We start from the raw sequence: 18,101 nt of genomic DNA, 5'->3' as shown, positions 1-18,101 counted from the left end.
ACGGCCCTCCCCTCCCTTCGGGAGCGCGGCGGCCCCGACGGCCCGCGCCCACCGTCCGTACGCGGTGAGCGGTGCCGGGGCGCCTCGCGTACCCCGGGGCTCTCCGGTCCCACAGCGAGCCCCGCGCCCGCAGCAGGCTCCACCTGCGCAACGCACAGGGAGCGAGAGCCGCACCGCTCTGCCTTCACAGGCATAGAAGCGCGTCGCGCAACGAGAATGCACTCTCTGAACTTCTGTCATACAGCAAACTAAGACGCGATGTGAAGGTGCAGGTGCTACGGAAGCACACAACGTGGGCTCAGTCTGCGGATAAAGAAAGCAGATCAAGTCTTCAGGAAAGCAAGAATAACGTGGTAAAATGTGCTTGAAACCATTTTATTTTGTTGGTCTTGTGCAAACCGTTAAATGAAGTGAACGCTCATCACCCAACACGCTGCATAAACAACATCCTGGTGACCAGCACAGTGCTAAATGAAGGTCACAGTGATTCTGTACCAAAGTTGGTGGCCAACGGGCAACAAAAGCTCTGCAACAAACTGGGCAGTTTGTTCCTGAAGCACCCCTCGCAGAATGGTGCCTCCTTCGCATCAGCTATGGTCAGTGCCACCCTGGCCTCCACCACCACCCAGCCGTGTCCTCACTGATCTGCAGCGCAAACCACAAGCTAAGAGATTCACTACAGCTCGTATGAGGCAGCGCTGGGTAGCCTGAGCCAGTGTCTGCCCATGCACTGAGTGGTGCCAATGGGCCCCAGGGCCTGCAGCCGGGTGCAGGCTCTCTGCCCCTTCACCACAATGTAGAAGTTCTCTTGCCTCACGAGCACTCTATTGCCACCAACCAATTATGGGGCAGCTCGAGGGGCAATTTAACTGCAAGTTCATAGAATCATAGAATGGCCTGGGTTGAAAAGGACCTCAAAGATCATCGAGTTTTAACCCCCCTGCTGAGCGCAGGGTCGCCAACCACTAGACCAGGCTGCCCAGAGCCACATCCAGCCTGGCCTTGAATGCCTCCAGGGACGGGGCATCCACAACCTCCTTGGGCAACCTGTTCCAGTGCGTCACCACCCTCTGAGTGAAAAACTTCACGCAGCCACCTCTTGTACAGCTTCCCCACAGATATTATTTTGAACAAAAGACGCTGAGATTTAACAGGAATGCACTGCAATGCGGCTACTGAGCACTTCCTAGCACTGCAGTTCGCATCTTTTCACATCCCTTATTTCTTTCATTTGTGAAATGTAAGTAAGAATGAGAAGTTTGCCCAAACATCAGCAGGAACTGCTTCTGCAAGCGTAACCACATTTGGATAGAGTCATAAAATATGAAAATGCATAACGTTAAGTGTGATGCTTCCGAAACATTCAGCCTTCTATAGCCGATTCCTCAGTAAAAAATAAGTTTAAGCACCTTCCAAACTAATTTCTTTCACAACTCATTTATTTATACATTATCCACAAGTTTGTTTAGTAAAAAGTTTTTACGTTTAAAAATAAAAAAAAGTTTAAAATATAGTTTTAATAAAATCAATGCGCTTTTAACAGAACTTCCATGTATTCTCATTAAGATTTCTCCATAAATCACAAGTAGAGAAATTCCAAAGCAGCAGTTACCTTACCACATCTTTATAATGCTCATAGAACTGTCTTTGGAAAAGCACGCAACCAACACGGCGCAAACAGAAGCTGCAAGTTTCAGACAGAACTGTAAAGACAAACTCAATGCACGCTGCCCAGGCTCTAGCGGCCCACCCGCTCCGGGGAACGAGCTGTGTTACTGCATGCAGGGCACATTTAAGACTGCTCTCCGCAAGGTATTTAAATGAACTTTTTTTTGGTTAAAAAGCCCTAGGGTTCCAGGGGAAACAGACACAGTTCATCCCATGTATTCTGAAAACTGCTTCTAGTAAAAGTTATTTAACCCTCCCAAAGGCAAAAGGGGAGGAAAATACAAACTGTTACTGGGAATTGCAGAAGTGGAAAAGTACGCCTTTCCAAGGGAAGTTCACAGAGGAGTTGCTTTAAAGTACACAGAGGTCCTTGTTTGCAATTTATTCTAGACAGGACGTGAAGCACTTTATCACAGCATCCCTTTGAAGAGAGAAAAAAAAAAAAGCCGGTAAGGTATTTGTGGTTTCATTTATACACATCAACCATAACGTACTGAAAATGAAAAACACTCCAAAAATGTAAGACAATCATCACTGATCAAATGCAGGCTCTGAACTGACACAGGATGTTAGCACCCATGCATCACCAGCGAGAGCAAAAGCTCACACCCGCTCTGGGCTCAGCTCTGCCCTCACCGCTCCTTCGCTGCTTACAGTGTCACCAAGCGTTCCGAAGCACTTTGTGGCTTGAACCAGGGCTCAGGGCTGTTTCACAGAGACTGGTGAGCAGGGCAAGGGCTGGGGGGCACAGCCAAACCGAGGCAGCCACCCAAGCCCACATACTGTGAGTCTGAGCCACTGCGGAGCTACCAGCAGCTGGCCCTACTGGGACCATCACACGGCCACAGGGACTACAAGAACTCAAACCATTCATTTTGACTGGTGAAGCTTGGGGTGTCAGAAGGAGTAAACCCATAATGTGAAACATCAGTTAAAGTATATGACCCACTGCAATTATCTTGACTATATCAACTGTCTTTGAAAGTACGTGTGGCTTAATCTTCCCTGGGCCAAATCTCAAGCTTTAAAAAAAGTCTGCATTACAGGCTTCCTTGCAAAGCTGCAGAAATGCTACAGGAAAAGATAAGATAAAAGGGATAGATAGTAACTGCTTCCCCCCCCCCCCCCCACTTTCATTACAGAAAACCTCATTAAATAATACACACAGATTTAGAAGCACCTTACTCTTTTGAAAATGCACTGCTGAAATACTGCACTGCATTTTACATGAAACATAATAGAAAAAAAAAAACATTCTTTAGTTTGAGTGTGGTTTCCCTGTGTGTCTGACTAGCTCGTGTTCCCGTTTTGCGCACAAAAGAGAGAGGGTTGCCAAAAAGTAAATGAAAATAAACACTAGGAATTGGTTTTGCCTCTCCTAAAACGATGGAGAGATTCAGAAGCAGAGTTAGTGAATGAAGCTCTGCTTGCCTGCTTTTACCTAAGGGCTCAGATCCATCGGCTAGCTTGAATTTAAGCACTTTATTGGTATTTAAAGCTCGCATCAAGCATTACTCTGCATTCGCCTGTATCGTTACCTAAAAATTACAAAGAAAAGAAGGACGCTGTGTGTCCACATACAGAGGACGGAGTCCTTAAGTTCAGTAACAAAGACTACCAGCCTTACATTAGAATGGAATGATGCACTCACCTTGCATAAGGAATATATGACAAGCTATACCTGAAAGAAAAAAGAAGAAACAACATTTTACAGAGTCTTCCTGTCTTTCTGAGAGCCCCAGTGCTTTATTTTAGACCAGCATTAATAAAAGCAATCTGTTCTACTATAGCTCATTAGGATTACCTACTGAATTTAATGCTTCCTTTTAAAAACAAAACAAAACAAAACAGAAGTGGACAAGAACTCCGTGTACTGCCAAGGACTTCCTGGTTTAGTTTTTCCTTGATTTCTCATAGAGCTTATTACTTTCCTCACACGTAAACTCAACTTTAAAAACAACAAGTCTGTAGATTTACTATCACCATCAGATTCAAAAAGAACAGAGACTTCTGGGAAAATTATACCCTTCAAGACAACAGAGACCATTTTTTTCAAGTTGAAAAGACAATATACCACACTACTAAAATACCCATCTAATGGTATTTGTGTAGCTGCAAATACAGATACACGTTGTAAGAATAACAGGCTGTGGTTATGACATTCAAGCAGCTGGCGCTCTGTCATCTTCTGAAACTTGCTTCTCACAATCCTATAGGCTATGCTTTGCCTTCATCCCTATGCTGATCAAGTTCTGAGATGTGTGACAAACAACAAACTGCCTGCAGTGAACAGGTAGAATATAGTTCCAGTTGGCAGCCTTGCCTCTGCCTAGAACCAAGCATTCATCTGGGCCCAGCGCAACACCTGTCCCTATCCTGCACAAATGGTTATTTGTCCTCAGATTAAAGTTCAGTATAGACGGTACTTATTCAGGGCAAGTTCAAGCAAGTACTGTGGTCACCTTGGATCAGAGAAGTTTTAGTTCCAAGTACTTCACCCGGAACAATGAGATCAAGTGAAGTTCAGTTGCATCTCCACAGAGAAAGAAATCACTCCAAACCCTTCTGCCAGGCTCGCAGGCATTCACCTAACTGTGCCCACATATTCCCAGGCCCAGCCCTACGAATATATGTGCATGGCCAGTAAAGTTCTGCTGCACTAGACTGTCCCTCTCACAACCACCCAGTGAGTACTATGGCAGACAGAGTAGATTTTTTCACTTCAAAAATTAAGTTAGAACTCAAAAGAGAGAGAGAGAGTCATCAGAACCAGGATGTATGAAAATAGAGTTACTTTCACAGCAGAGAAAAGGCATAAGAAATTGCTTTGGCATACATTTTCTTTTCATAATGCTTCAAAAAAAAAACCCAAAACCTCCACACACTGCAGAACGTATTTAAAATTACTATTTTTGCAAGATGACTGCACATAGATTTTGCTGAACTTACAGAATCTAGCTTAGAAAAACATGTGACTGAGGCCAGCATCTGGACACATTGTAGGAAGGGTATATATACACATACACACACACAAACATATCTGCTTATCTATACACACACACAGAGGTTTATAAACGTGCAGGTGTAGTGGCATGAGAGAAGAAATCAAAGTGAATCTTACCAGGTCATTGCCAAGAACTGCAATATGCAGAATATCAGCGCCAAACCTTTTTTGTTCCACTAAGTCAAAATAAAACAAATATTGCACAAGTTAGTTTGTTTCACACTGCTGCATACTGTGAATAAGTGCGACAGACTGGCAGCCAAAAACTTAGTTAAGTGATGAAATGTTTATTTCCTCCTCTTAACTTAATTACTCCATTTCCATTCAAACAACTGTTTCTACTATCATTCACCTATCACTCCATTAACATAACGCAATGAAAACCTTCTCTAGCTTTGAAAGCACCTAACAGCAATGGTAACACTTCAATTTCCATTCATGCTATGCTTCTGCAAATTTGGAGTTCATCTCAGCTACATATCTACTACTATGCAATACATAACACAGAGTGTTTTCAAAACACTCTCAACACACAAAGGTATCTGTCCCATCTCTCCTCCTTTATTTATCTTAATTAGCTTAATGGTCTGAACCTGTCGTTTCTAAAGACCATAACCTATTTTTTGACAGAAATAGGTCAAGTATATTTTAAGTTCCTTTTCTTAGCTCTTAGTCCAAAGATTTGCAGACAGACTAATGCTCTGGATTGCGTGTTCTCATCTACATCACATGCAAGTGGAAGGATGCATTTGGAGCCAACAGATTTATCACTCCACCCAAATTCAACTGCAGTTAGGAACGCAAATATCACATACAAGCTCATCCTTCCTCTACAGCTGAACCGAATTTTAAAGCAAACAGTAAAATAACTGAGTTTTATAGCTCTTTAGGGGAAAAAAGTATTCTCACTTACCCAGAAAACAGCACACAGAGTCAAAACTAGAAAAAGCTTGGGGGAGAAGGGACCAAAAAAAAAAGAAAAAGAGAGAATTAACATTCAAATACACAACAAAGCACATACAATACTGCTCCTACGCTTCCAGTGGATAATCAGTATTTTCAAGACTTGACACATGAAAGGAGTAGAGCCAAAGGCTGTCACACACTGACTATATGCTGAACTTGATAAAAATTGGTGTTTTCCAAAGCACAGCATGATGTGCTCCACGGCCAGAAGTGTGGGACCCGTCTCAGCAGAAAGGGAGGCAGAAACTGCCTTCAGGAGTTAAAAGAAATATAACCAGGTCTATGTAGTTACATGTGTCAGGACTGTTAAGTGGTGGGCTTAGATGCTAAGGCTTGTTTGAAAGCAACCAAGGAGACTGGGAATTGTTCTAGTAATTCAGTGCACAGTATTGTTCTGAATCCAGTATTCAGAGTATCAACATCTGACAAGACAGGTATGTGCATCATAACAAACAATCCATTCCTAAATATCCATTCCTAGATACTGAATTTGGCAAACACAGGCTCTGCTCCTTCTGTGCCCCTGCCGTCCTCCCCTCCCCGCCCTTTCTTTTTGTAATCTTGTGATAGTAATGAAGAAGAGGCCACCAGGGAGCAGCTGCCTCATACAGAGTGAGAAAACTGAACATTTATCGAAGCTACTTTTGCAGCTCTTTTTTCACTCTTTTTCAGCTGGGGATCTGTACTTAAAATTATATATGCAGTCTTTCAAGGTTTTAAGAAAAAATACTGTTTATCCTATCCTTACCCTAGGAGCTGCAAAGATGCACATGTGGCTTTCTTGACTTTGAGGGAAGAATGTTTTCCCATTGCTTTGAAAGCACTGAACCATTGAGCTAGATAGAGAGTTGCAGCCAATAAACAACTTCCAAGCTAGACTTGGTGAACACTGACTCAGCTTGACTATAATTACTTAGTACAAACAAAATGTGGATTCAGAAATATCCTCCTTTTCACAGAGCCTCAAAAACTTTTTAGAAAAAGAACCTAGAAAAAAAAAGTACACTTACCAGCATTACAAGAGTAGCAATTAATCTTTTGGGCTCAAACATCGTCTTCAGTTGCTTCAGAGGCCCCATCAGGAAACATGTACTAATGGGAGGGAAAAAGAAAAAAGAAAAAACAAATGGTAAAACACATTTAAATAAATCTTTGTAAAAGACAACACAGGTAATTAACTAGTTTTCAACAGTTAGATGACTACAAAGCTATGAAAGGCATTTCAGTATTTATCAACAGACACCTGCTAGGACGAAAGGTGAAGCAGCCTGTGAACTTACTAGTCCTGGAAAAAGCTCACATATTGAATCACCCTTGGCTATGAAATTCTTTCCACACTCATTACCACACACAGCAGAAGGTTGTCAATTTGAAGTTGATTTTGAGGGTGTTTTAAGAACAGACTTGCCAAAAGAATGCACAGAATTCCAAGACCAAACTTCTGTAACAAACTCCTGTTTTAAAAACTGAGTTTATCACCCAGACAGCGCACAAGTAGCTGCATTCAGGATTACAGAAAAGCTTTACATCTTTTTGCTTAAACTCAGCAAGCAAAAAAAAAAAAAAAAAAAAAAAAAAAAAATTCAGTAGTTTGCATCAAATCTCCAACTTTNTTTAAGAACAGACTTGCCAAAAGAATGCACAGAATTCCAAGACCAAACTTCTGTAACAAACTCCTGTTTTAAAAACTGAGTTTATCACCCAGACATCAAGGATCTACCAGTCCTTGGTTAATGTAAAGAGCCAATTGTCTGCCTCACACACTCAAGAAAGTTAAAAAAAAAAAAAAAAAAAAAGAAAAAAATTCAGTAGTTTGCATCAAATCTCCAACTTTCTTTTCTGATAGTTTCTTGAAGTGAGAATGAAATGCATCCAGTTCCGGGGTGCCCAACACAAGAAAGACATGGAGCTTTTGGAGCAAGTCCAGAGGAAGGCCACTAAGATGATCAAAGGGCTGGGGCACTTCCACTATGAAGACAGGCTGAGAGAGCTGGGGCTCTCCAGCCTGGGGAAGAGAAGGCTCCAGGGAGACCTCATAGCAGCCTTCCAGTACCTGAAGCGGCCTACAGGAAAGCTGGGGAGGGACTTTTTATAAAGGCATGTAATAACAAGACGAGGGGAAATGGCTTTAAACTGGAAGAGGGTAGACTTAGACTAGATATTAGGAAGAAATTCTTTACTGTGAGGGTGATGAGACAGTGGAACAGGTTGCCCAGAGAGGGCATGGATGCCCCCTCCCTGAAAGCATTCAAGGCCAGGCTGGATGGGGCTGTGAGCAACCTGGTTGAGAGGGAGGTGTCCCTGCCTATAGCAGGGGGGTTGGAACTAGATCATCTTAAAGAGCCCTTCCAACACAAACCATTCAATGATTCTATGAAATCTATCATCAGCTCTCAGCTTTATCTGTTCATCCAAAGAAATGTGATGTGAACCAAGAATTCACAATTACAGGAATAACTACCTGGCTACAAATATTCTGAGATGAGTCTCTTCCACCCCTCTTGTTGAAGCCTGTTCTGTGGAAAATACTTCATTGAAAGGAGGATCCCTATAGTTAGGTGGTGATCTGAATGCTTTACTAGAGAAAAAGATGCCTATGTTTAACTCCCCCTTCTAGGTAATGCTTATTTATATCAAGTGGAACAATTGGTGAGCTCCTTCCCAAAAGCCTGTGTTAAATTGAAAAAAAAAAAGTAATAATTCTTAATTCAACAGAATAAATATTTCACATTTTCTTAATTCCAAACTGATTTCTCAGTAATTCTAATCTTGGCCCTAAAATTAAATTAAGATTTAAGCACTGAAGGACAGATATCACAACAGGAACCTCTCCAGAAAGGTAAGAGTGTTCACAGGGTGCAGTAAAGCTGGAAAAAAAAAATGCCAAGGTATTCCACTTTCATATGCTATTTCCTCCAACACATTATACAGGAGACCTACTCATCAGCCCAGGGGAAAATCAAATAAGCATTATGACTTCCATATATCGATAGATAATACAGTAAAAACAGGCCAGAGAAGACTATTTACTAAGAGTGGTAGCTTCATTTTTTTTTTTTAATCCAGAGATGCAAATCAACCTGAAAGAGTTTAAATCTTGTCAACCTAGGGTTTTATTTTCATTTCCTACTGTACTTAGAGCACAGCTGCCTGCTGTTTACATCAAACAGAATTACTGAAAGGGTAGCAGGCTTCATTTTACCTCCTCTTTTAGTTGCAGTTCAGGTTATTTTCAGCATTTCCCTAAAACAAATGCAAGCCTGTAGAAGCTTCCCTCTTAATTCACAGAGAATTAGACTTGATTAATAGAGAGTTTTTGAAATACTAATTTTATCTGAAGCAGAGAAAACACATCCAGAATACCGGTTAAAAAGAAAAAATAGCAAACAACAAAAGTAAGGGAGAAAAATGGGAAAACTAAGTTTTGCCTACTCTATCAGTAGTAATTTTGTCTTGTTTTAATATAAGATGGGGTAATTACATAGAGACAATTCCAGTATAAATATCTTAATCCTCCAGCAAGTTAGTTGAGAAGTAGTACACCACCACATTTCTCAAATATTAATGTCACATTGTCCAAGTTCAGCAGATTAACAATGCTTTGACTCAGGAGTTGCATGACAGCAACAGAGCCCACGAAAGTTAAGACCAGCATCCACTCGTTCTAAGTCCCATGACTGTGCTGTCACTATGCCAAGACAGGAGGACACTGAGAATACTTTAACTGACTCATTATTGACACTAATAAAATTGCTTCTTGCATGTCTTTCAAACAATGAAAGAATAGACAATTGTCTTAAATCTCATCAAGTCCCTCTGCAAATTTCTTAAGACTAACTGCCACAGGGGATTACTGCAGAGAACCAAGCACAAACTAAATACACTGTGAAAGATGTTTAGATTCTGCTTGACCTCAAAGTCAAAAGGAGGATTTTTTTAAGCCTCTTGTTTTTTCAAAGAGTTTTCCTAGAATCGTGAAAGTAACATTTGCTAAAAGTCAGAAGTCTCCTCCAGCAACAAGGTCTTCACACAATGGGCAGGCTACCAACTGTCCCTGAAACTGAGGTAGCTCAGAATGACTTAAGCTGTAAATACCCTAAAACAGCCAGCCAGCAATTTGTTATTCACCCTTCAGACAGCAATTGTGATGCATCTACAAAACAATCACGTAAGACATTTCACTGAAACAAGAAAAAAAATGGATAGCTGATATTCTCTGCTTACAATAATTCCAAAACTAAGATTTTTGTTAATATTCTGGTATGAAAAGAATGTTGTTTATACGAATTAAATACACATCATTTTAGAGTAAGAGGAAATGGAAACACAGATGAAGAGGAGAGCATTTTCCTAATACTAATAATTAAGAAATCTTACCTGGCCAAAGCAGCAATGTTTCCCAGGGTGTAAAACACTGCAAAAAGTTTGATTCCCTTTGGGAGCCATAACAATGCTGTTCCCTTAAAAAAAAAAAACACAAAAAAACCCACTATGTTTGTAATTAATTCAATTTGTTAATTATAGACTATAAAATCTCAGAGATTTTCAGAGGTTACGAGAGTTCCATTTAACATATACTAGGACATTACGGTGTTCTCAGTCTCACAGGCAATATTCAGCACACTTCCATTGCCACCTGCTGGCAAAATAATGCACTGATTTAATAATACCTTTTGCAACAGTTTTACAACAAGGCTATGTTTACTTACGTTGTTTGTAACATTCATTTATACCTTCAGCATTCTCTTTAGGACACTTTTAGCTTTGTCAGGAAGCCCATTACACATACATAGGACATAATGCAACTAGCAGGCTGCATACATGTGAAACCTAGAAGGTCACATACACGCCTGCATGGGATGGCTTCAGAGTTTCTTTGAAGGCCTCCTTAGCACTGCAGTAAAGGTATGTGAACTGAGAGAGGGGGATAGTTACTAGCACTCAGCCCCATGTGGCAAAGCTCAGCTAGGGAGCTGCCTCCAAATTAATCAAGATACACGAGGTCCATAAACACACTACTGAAGTCTCGACTCTTTCTTATTTAGCAAGATGTCCAGAAGAGAAACTTTAGCAACGTGTTAAGGCCTTTGACGTGTGGTTTCACAGTTTCACATCACATGATACAGAATAGGCACAAAGATTAAACACTAAAAAAAAAAAAAAAAAACAGCAGCAAAAGAATTGTTAACATGTGCAGAAATAGATATTAAAGCAGTCAACCAAACAGCTCTTAAACAACCCTAAAGAGGGTGGGTTTCCAAACTGATCTGGAGCTCCTAGGGCTAGCCCCAACATGCAGCTGGCAGATTTTGCACCACAAACTCTTAAGTAAGTTTTGATACAAAAGCAGAAACTTAACACCTGCAGGAGAACCCAGCAAGTCACTAACCCTAAGTGCCACAACATGTTGCTCCTTCACAGCTGTTTCGTCCTGTAATTACCAAGTCTACTCAGTTTAAACACTTATTACACATATGATGCACATATATCACATATGATGCGTGAACATGAACAATGTTTTACCATAGAACATTTAATAAAGTGCAGAGGAAAAAAAAACTTGACTTACAAGAATAGAGCATGCAACGCCAGCAATAAAACATATGGCAAACCACTTGACTCGTGTACCAAAGCTGAGTGTTGAGGCATCAAGAACCTTAACAGGAGGAGAGGAAAACAACGGATATTACAAAACCAGTTCTGAATGGTCTTAACTGGTCTTAAGGACATTTTCTCATTTACTAGTAAAGTTCTTAATTTCAAAAAAGGTATTATCTCAGCCCAAACCAATTATTTTACCATGTTTAAACACAGATGCTTGCACATTATTTCCCAGTTTAAAAATTACGTTTACAATTTACAACAGACAGAACCTATGAAGGTGCATCCTTGCAAGCAACACTTCTCCATTTTCAGAGACCTTTTTTCTGCCAGGTAATTACATCTGAAAACTCTCACAATTGTACCAAAGCAGAACGGATCTATTTGTTCCGAGCCGAATCCTCCTATGATGATACCACCCTTTCCTGTCGCTAGATGGAAAGCATCATCCTTATTAGTACAACAATCCTTAGCGAGCGTTACAGTTCCTCTTTGGTTACTGTTCCTTACAGGGTGAAGGTGCAGACAGATTAACACACCTCGTCTCATCAGACTGGGAACTTGCTGAAAGGGGTAATTTTGCATCCTGTTTCTCCAGAGTGATTTCAGCACCCGATGAGCTGAGCTATCCGACACAACTTGAGAAGCTGGAAGAGAACTAGCATTCCTTTTATTTTCTGACTTAGTCCCATGCAAGAGTAATGAGCCAAACCAGCTCAGCAAGATGACGGGAGGACAGCGAGGCTTCCTGATACCGGGAAAGAGGCGGGACCACGGAGCTGGCAGAACAGCCCCTTTCAGCAGTGCTGACTTGTTAAGGCCTACTCAGCTCACTTGTCCATCCACACTGTACCAGGTCACTAAAGTTAAGTATACTCTATTCCGACTTGGTTTATTAAGCAAATTGTTACTTCAGCTTACATAAGATGACTATAAATCTAACTTTTCTTTTTGTTAGAGTGACACAAGCAAACTTGCCCACTTGTTTCTTTCACTTGTCATTTGTTCTGCAGATATGTTCCATCAAACATCCTTAAGAAAACAAACAACAGTTTGGGCTTCCTCAGACCATGACTGAGATGTTTCTCCCACTCTTCAGAATCTTCTCAGAATGAGATTTGGTTACTACTTAGAAGGATTTCATGTCTGTATGAATAAAGAATCCACACTTCACTGAATCAAAAGGAGACACACACATGCTCACGCTGCAATGAATCAGTCCTTAAACATGTGTCAACAGAGACCAGTTCGGACTACTTTCTACTCATACCCTTATTTAATCAGGTTAAATACTCTGAATGTTTACTTCACAAGGAAGATCACAATACTGAAAATACAGCTTTTACATTTGCATACCGACTGAACAGACATGGCTGGAATACAGTACAGCTCTCCATTTTGTTTCTTCTTTGTGTTTAGCAGTTAAAACAGAACTTCCCAAAGGTCAGAAGATGCAGCTTACCTTGCTAGGTCCACCTCTTTATCCTTATGTACGCATTAAAGAAAGACAAAAACAATAACTGAAAGATGGTTTAGTACTTGAAACCGTTTTTGACAGTCATATTCCCGAATGCTTACACGGGTGAGAAGGGCAGGAAGAGCTGGCAGCATACAAGAGAAGGTACACATTCAAACAGGCAATGTGTTTTCAGTCTTTATGCAACTAATCACACCTGCACAACAAGCAGGAACAATTCTTTCCATTCCTCATCAGAAATGAACTACTGAATGTAAGATTAGGACTTTGGGGAAAAAAAAAAAAAAAAAAAAGAAGTCTGACCGAAGCGTAAAGGTAATCCTGGATTTCAGACAAAAACAGTTGGCACTACTCTCTAAAATACTTGCCTTAGCAGAAGTTGTTACTTAGAAGACTGACAAAACTTCTGTGCAAATTCTATATCTGGGGAAAAATTCCTAAGGAGAACTGTGAAGCGATGGGGGTAAGGGAGTTCCTGTAAAACATATTCAGTTTGCTATATTGCTCTTCAGTTTATTTCTAAACAAGAAAAAAACAAGACAAAACACAACCAGAAATCAACAAATAGAAACCCTCATTTTCTACAGCTAAGCTTTAATGCAGAACTCTTGGGCAAGAAGCAAAGATTTTTATGCAAAGGTCACACACACACACACACACACACACACACACACAAAATATATATATATATATATCAAAGAAACAACCAACAGGAAACTCAAGGTGGAAACAGGAATCCAGAACACAGACTTCCTGAACCACAGAGAATTGCCTTGCAGCAGCCCACTACACAAGCTGCCAATGACAGAAAGCAGTGTCTTTGGTGACACACACTCAACATGGACAACAAATAAGTCACATGAATGATAACCTGCAAGGCTGCCTTTGATCAAAAACATTTATTGTGGCTTTGCTCATCTGCTTAAGCTCCCCCCACATACCACTGATCTTATTGAAGTCTTACATGTGGGCAAATATAACAGTACCTTATTCTACTGATCTTAAGAAAGATTCGAGAAGTTCAAAATCACATCCTTCCTTGTTAAGAAACCTAAAAATACGCAAGTAATGGAGAAAACAGTTTCAAATAGATGTTGTCACAAGACTGACTTCTTCAGCTTGTTTCAAAAACTTTATGTACTGAGATACATTTTCATCTTTCCTTCTATGCATTTCTATCAAATTCTCTGAGTAAAATAAGAAATTTAAATACCCAGCCTATTCCTCCTTGCTAAAGTCTTGTTGAATGCTTTAAGCAGCTGTCTGCTGAAAACCCCTGGGAAACTACAAGAAGCCGGAAAACAAGCCCGTGTGTCAGAAGTACCCATTTTACATTACTTTGGTGTTGGAAAAGAAAATAATGCTGCACTGAAATCATCATTACACTTGTACATTTACAATTTATTATAGATTTTTTTTGCCAAATCCATTCTTTTCCCCAAGAATCATTAATCAAACTGCAGCAAGACAACAGTTGGCTATCTGAGAGTTAAGTGCACAAAGATTTCATTGAATCGCCATACAATTGTCTCACTATGCACTTTACTTCTACTTCCTTGAACAGGAATTACTGCCGACCTCATGGTGATGGTTCTGCAAAGATCAATAACGAGCAGAACACAGAGACAGACATCCACGAACATAAACCATATGATTGCTATTATGCAACTATCAGCTCCTCCTAAGAGAGGGTCATTGTGTTTAATCAAATGCATGCCACAGCTCCAGAAAGGCCATCTAAAACACTGAAAGGTTTTACTGACATTTAACAAATTAAGTTCTTAGCTCAGCTTCCCCTTTCTGCTGACAACACCTGAAATACCAAATTGTTAAATGCTCAGCCATTTAACTACAGATTGCTGCCTTGAAACAAACACCACAGCATTAAGTAAAGGAGAATTCTCTGTCACCATTTGTGTCTCACTTGAAACGTGCCTAGGGATAGTAGACTCAATAATTCTCTTGGAATTATCTTAATGCTAATGGGAATAAGTACTTTGACAATTGTGAGATCGGAACCTGAAGGTGAAGCATCCCAAACATCCTAGGAGCAGCTAGCTCAGGCATGGAAGGGCACAGATGCTGCACTGCTTCCAGAATCATACTGGGTCTGCAGCAATCCAGCCACTTCACTGTGGGAAAGAGGCCACAGTGCGCCTCACAGACCAGCACCAACTCCATGCAAAGAAGCATGTCAGCACTGAGCTGCTAGAGCTAATATTGTGACATGGATACCAATTGTACCACAGTTGTTCTGGTTCACCAAAGCTCAGACTGAGGCTGCTTTGCTGTCCAGCTTCTTCTGCCATGTTCTTGCATCGTGCACCACAGGGAACCAAGATCTCCCATGACGTAGGGTGCTTGGATCTGCAGTCACACCAGCTGAAAGGCACCTGGCTGCATAAACGAGTAACCAGATCAAGCAGCACTCAGACTGAAGGGAAATCTCTGAAGTGCCAGACATCTATACCCAGCAGGGAAATAACTGAGGAGGGGGAGAAAATAAAAGCAGTAAGCACTCCTTCAGGAGCATGGGGGAAAAAAAAAAAAAGGAACTTCAGCACACTATACGGAGAACTACCTGTCTAGAGAACACATTTCTTTGCTTCCACAAATTCGTAGGAGAGCTAGTACGTGCAGGACAGGGAGACCTGGTTAATTTCGAAGCAGGATATCGAAAACAAAACCAACGAAGCCCAGATCACCAACGCAGCCGCGAAGCGCTCCCCGCTGTCGAACTGCACCTCTCCCGCACGTCCCGCACTCCGCTGCCGCTCGGCCTCCCGCGCCCCACGGCCGCGCACGCAGCAGGGCCGAGCAGCGCACCCCGGCCCGCTCCTGGCGTAGGCACGGCCCAGCGGGCCCCGCGCCGCTCGGGCAGGGCCTCGGCTCGGCGGCCGCTAAGAGCCCCACACCGCCGGTGCGAGCGGAGGAGGCCGGAGAGGTCTCCGCGAGGCGGTACCTGCGCCGTCAGCCCCTGCTCCTCGTCGTCCTGCCCGCTCAGCACCCGCCGCAGCTTCTCCATGACGGCGCCGGGACCGCTCGGCGGCCCTACGGAAGTGGCGGGCTCCGCCTCCCGGCAGAGCGGCGGCTGAGCGCATGCGCGGAGGCTGGGCGGCATCGCGAGAGGGTGTGTGCAGTTGTTGGTGTGCCAGTGGCTTCCCCGCCTGTTCGGAATTTGCTTATTTCGATATGCGCATTGAAAATGATTTGTATTTGATCCGTAGCGCGATTTCTCGGTTAATAACACCTTCCTCTCCCCTACGAAGGGGCGGCAGTGGGAGAGGAGGATGCGATAAGGGCCGAGCAAGCTGCTGCTGCGTGAGTGAGTGAGGTGCGTTAAGAGAAGGGCAGAGCCCTTTGTGGGGCTGTGAGGGACAACCCTTCCCTTCCCTCGCTCCCCAGAGCTCCTGGCTAGGTCTACAGCCCGCACACTGTTCTCTTAAGGAATATTCTCCTATGTGTTTTGTAAGTCCTCTTAGGCCAACACTGCCTGGGCACTGGGCAGGCATGGTGCAGCACAATGGACATGAGCAGGAGGCGGTGAGCAGAGGTCCTCGGTGACCTTCTCCTCATCTGCCTTGGCTCCGTGATGTCGGTATGGGAGCGTGGCTTGGTGGCAGCTCTGCAGGTTAAGTGCTTCCTGGCAGGAGTTGCTGTTCCTGCAGCCCCACACCACCCACACCCTGGGTAAAAATTACCCACGCTTTACTTTTATTCTTTTCCCCAGTGCACCAAAATGCTGTGGGTTCATGCTTCTGCTGGAAGCTATGCCATGACAACAAGCATGTCAGAGTATGGCAGTCTCTTCCTCACCTCTCCACTGCTGAAATATTTGGGCTTGTCACTAAAATCAAAACCATGCAAGCATTTGTGTACCTCAGAGCCCCAACCCTGTGAACACAAGTGGCTGCTCAGCTGACTGCTTAAGTGATCTTTGAGGATGTTGTGCACAGCCAGGCAAAGTCACAGGAGCAGGACCTCCAGTGTGGCTGGGGGGAAAGCTACTACACATCTTTCACATGTGGCATCGTGTGAAGGGAGCCAGAAGCAGCAGTGAGTGTTTTCCTGAGCAACGACCACGCTGGCTGCCACCTGCTTTGAATTTCCAGTGCGCCCCTGTGACCTGCTGATGTCTTCCAGAGTATTTTTAGATGTGCCACTGTCACCACACCATCAGCCCCTAATCCACTCTGTTTGGGGAGGGGAAGGGGCTGTGTGGCAGGGTGCAGAAGCTGTGGGAGAGCAAATTGTTGTGGTATAATACATGCAGTTAGCCAAGGCTGAGGCAATGGCACGTGGCAGCACTGCATTTGTGTTTTCTGCCTTAGGTCTGCTACATGTCACAGTTCCCCAGTGATGTATGTCACCTCTCTGTAGCTGAGACTAATGCCACAAGCCTCACACACCTCTTCTCCAGCTTGTTCTCTTCTCCTAGCAAGGCTGAGCCTTTGAATTCAAGGTGGACATTGATACGCTAATACCAGGAATTCCTGATGTAGGCTTTGGTGGGGAGCAGGCCAGAGAGGTGTCTCCAGTGGTGTCTTTCCAAAAGTCCTCTGGGTGGCATGGGGATCTGGCACGATGCCCAAGAGCATGGTCTGCTCTGAGCTCTGCTTTGTGGCAATCCAGGGCTCAAAGGTGTTCAAATAAGCGTTAGATCTCAACTGATGACCTGGTGAAGACCTTGACATTTGAGGCATGTTGCCTGTGCTGCCTCTAACGTGTAGTTGTTGTCATGGGTTTTCGAAATCACAGCTTTTATCTTCAAGGCTTTAATTTTCATTTTTCCCCTATTAGTTTTAAAGAGAGAATAGCCAAATTAAAAAAAAAGAAAAAGACTAAAATTTAGAGCAATCTTCTGGATTACTACACTCCATAGAGACTGGACAATTCAGGAGCAGTTCTAACCTAAGGCAGCTATTTTAACAGGGACAGGTAATGGTGATCCAAAAACCAAGAAGCAATAAAGCAAAAGCTAAAAAATGCTTCTGCTTTTTTGTGCCTCAGTTCAGGAAACCCACTGCTTCTGTCTGTTGCTTCCTGCACTTCTCCCAGAATCACAGACCTGTCTAACAGAGCATGCACTCAGTGGCATCATACAGCTTCATGGTAACAGCCTCTGCTGTGACTCAAACCTTTCCAGATCCAGTTATTGCTTTGTTAGTGTCAGACACTGAGCTCATTCACAGCCCTCTGACATGGGGAGCTGAGGTCTAGAAAAGCAACTGCAGAAATAACAGCTGTTTCCCAAAGTGCTTGACACAGTAACCAGGTGTGTTTGTGGTTCTTGTGAGCTACTGGAAATCTTTGCAGGGAAAGGTAATAGCTTTCATTGGCTCATCATGGCTCATGCAACCAATGCAAGGACATAATGAACAGCCT

The 18,101-nt window shown here is 42.8% G+C and overlaps 1 protein-coding gene across 1 annotated transcript; it reads right to left on the bottom strand.

Moving 5' to 3' along the window:
* Positions 1,419–15,833, bottom strand: SFT2D1 (SFT2 domain containing 1). The gene is made up of 8 exons (XM_021390363.1): positions 15,679–15,833; positions 11,208–11,294; positions 10,016–10,098; positions 6,649–6,730; positions 5,586–5,621; positions 4,790–4,848; positions 3,320–3,349; positions 1,419–2,089 (listed from the first exon to the last, which is right to left on the bottom strand). Exons 1-8 carry the CDS (start codon positions 15,739–15,741, stop codon positions 2,050–2,052), a joined length of 480 nt encoding a protein of 159 aa, XP_021246038.1. The 5' UTR covers positions 15,742–15,833; the 3' UTR covers positions 1,419–2,049.

Source organism: Numida meleagris, chromosome 3, assembly GCF_002078875.1.
Source record: "Numida meleagris isolate 19003 breed g44 Domestic line chromosome 3, NumMel1.0, whole genome shotgun sequence".
NCBI lineage: Eukaryota > Metazoa > Chordata > Aves > Galliformes > Numididae > Numida > Numida meleagris.
The sequence above is the reverse complement of the archived record's forward strand: the minus strand, read 5'-3'. Positions and strand labels throughout refer to the sequence as shown.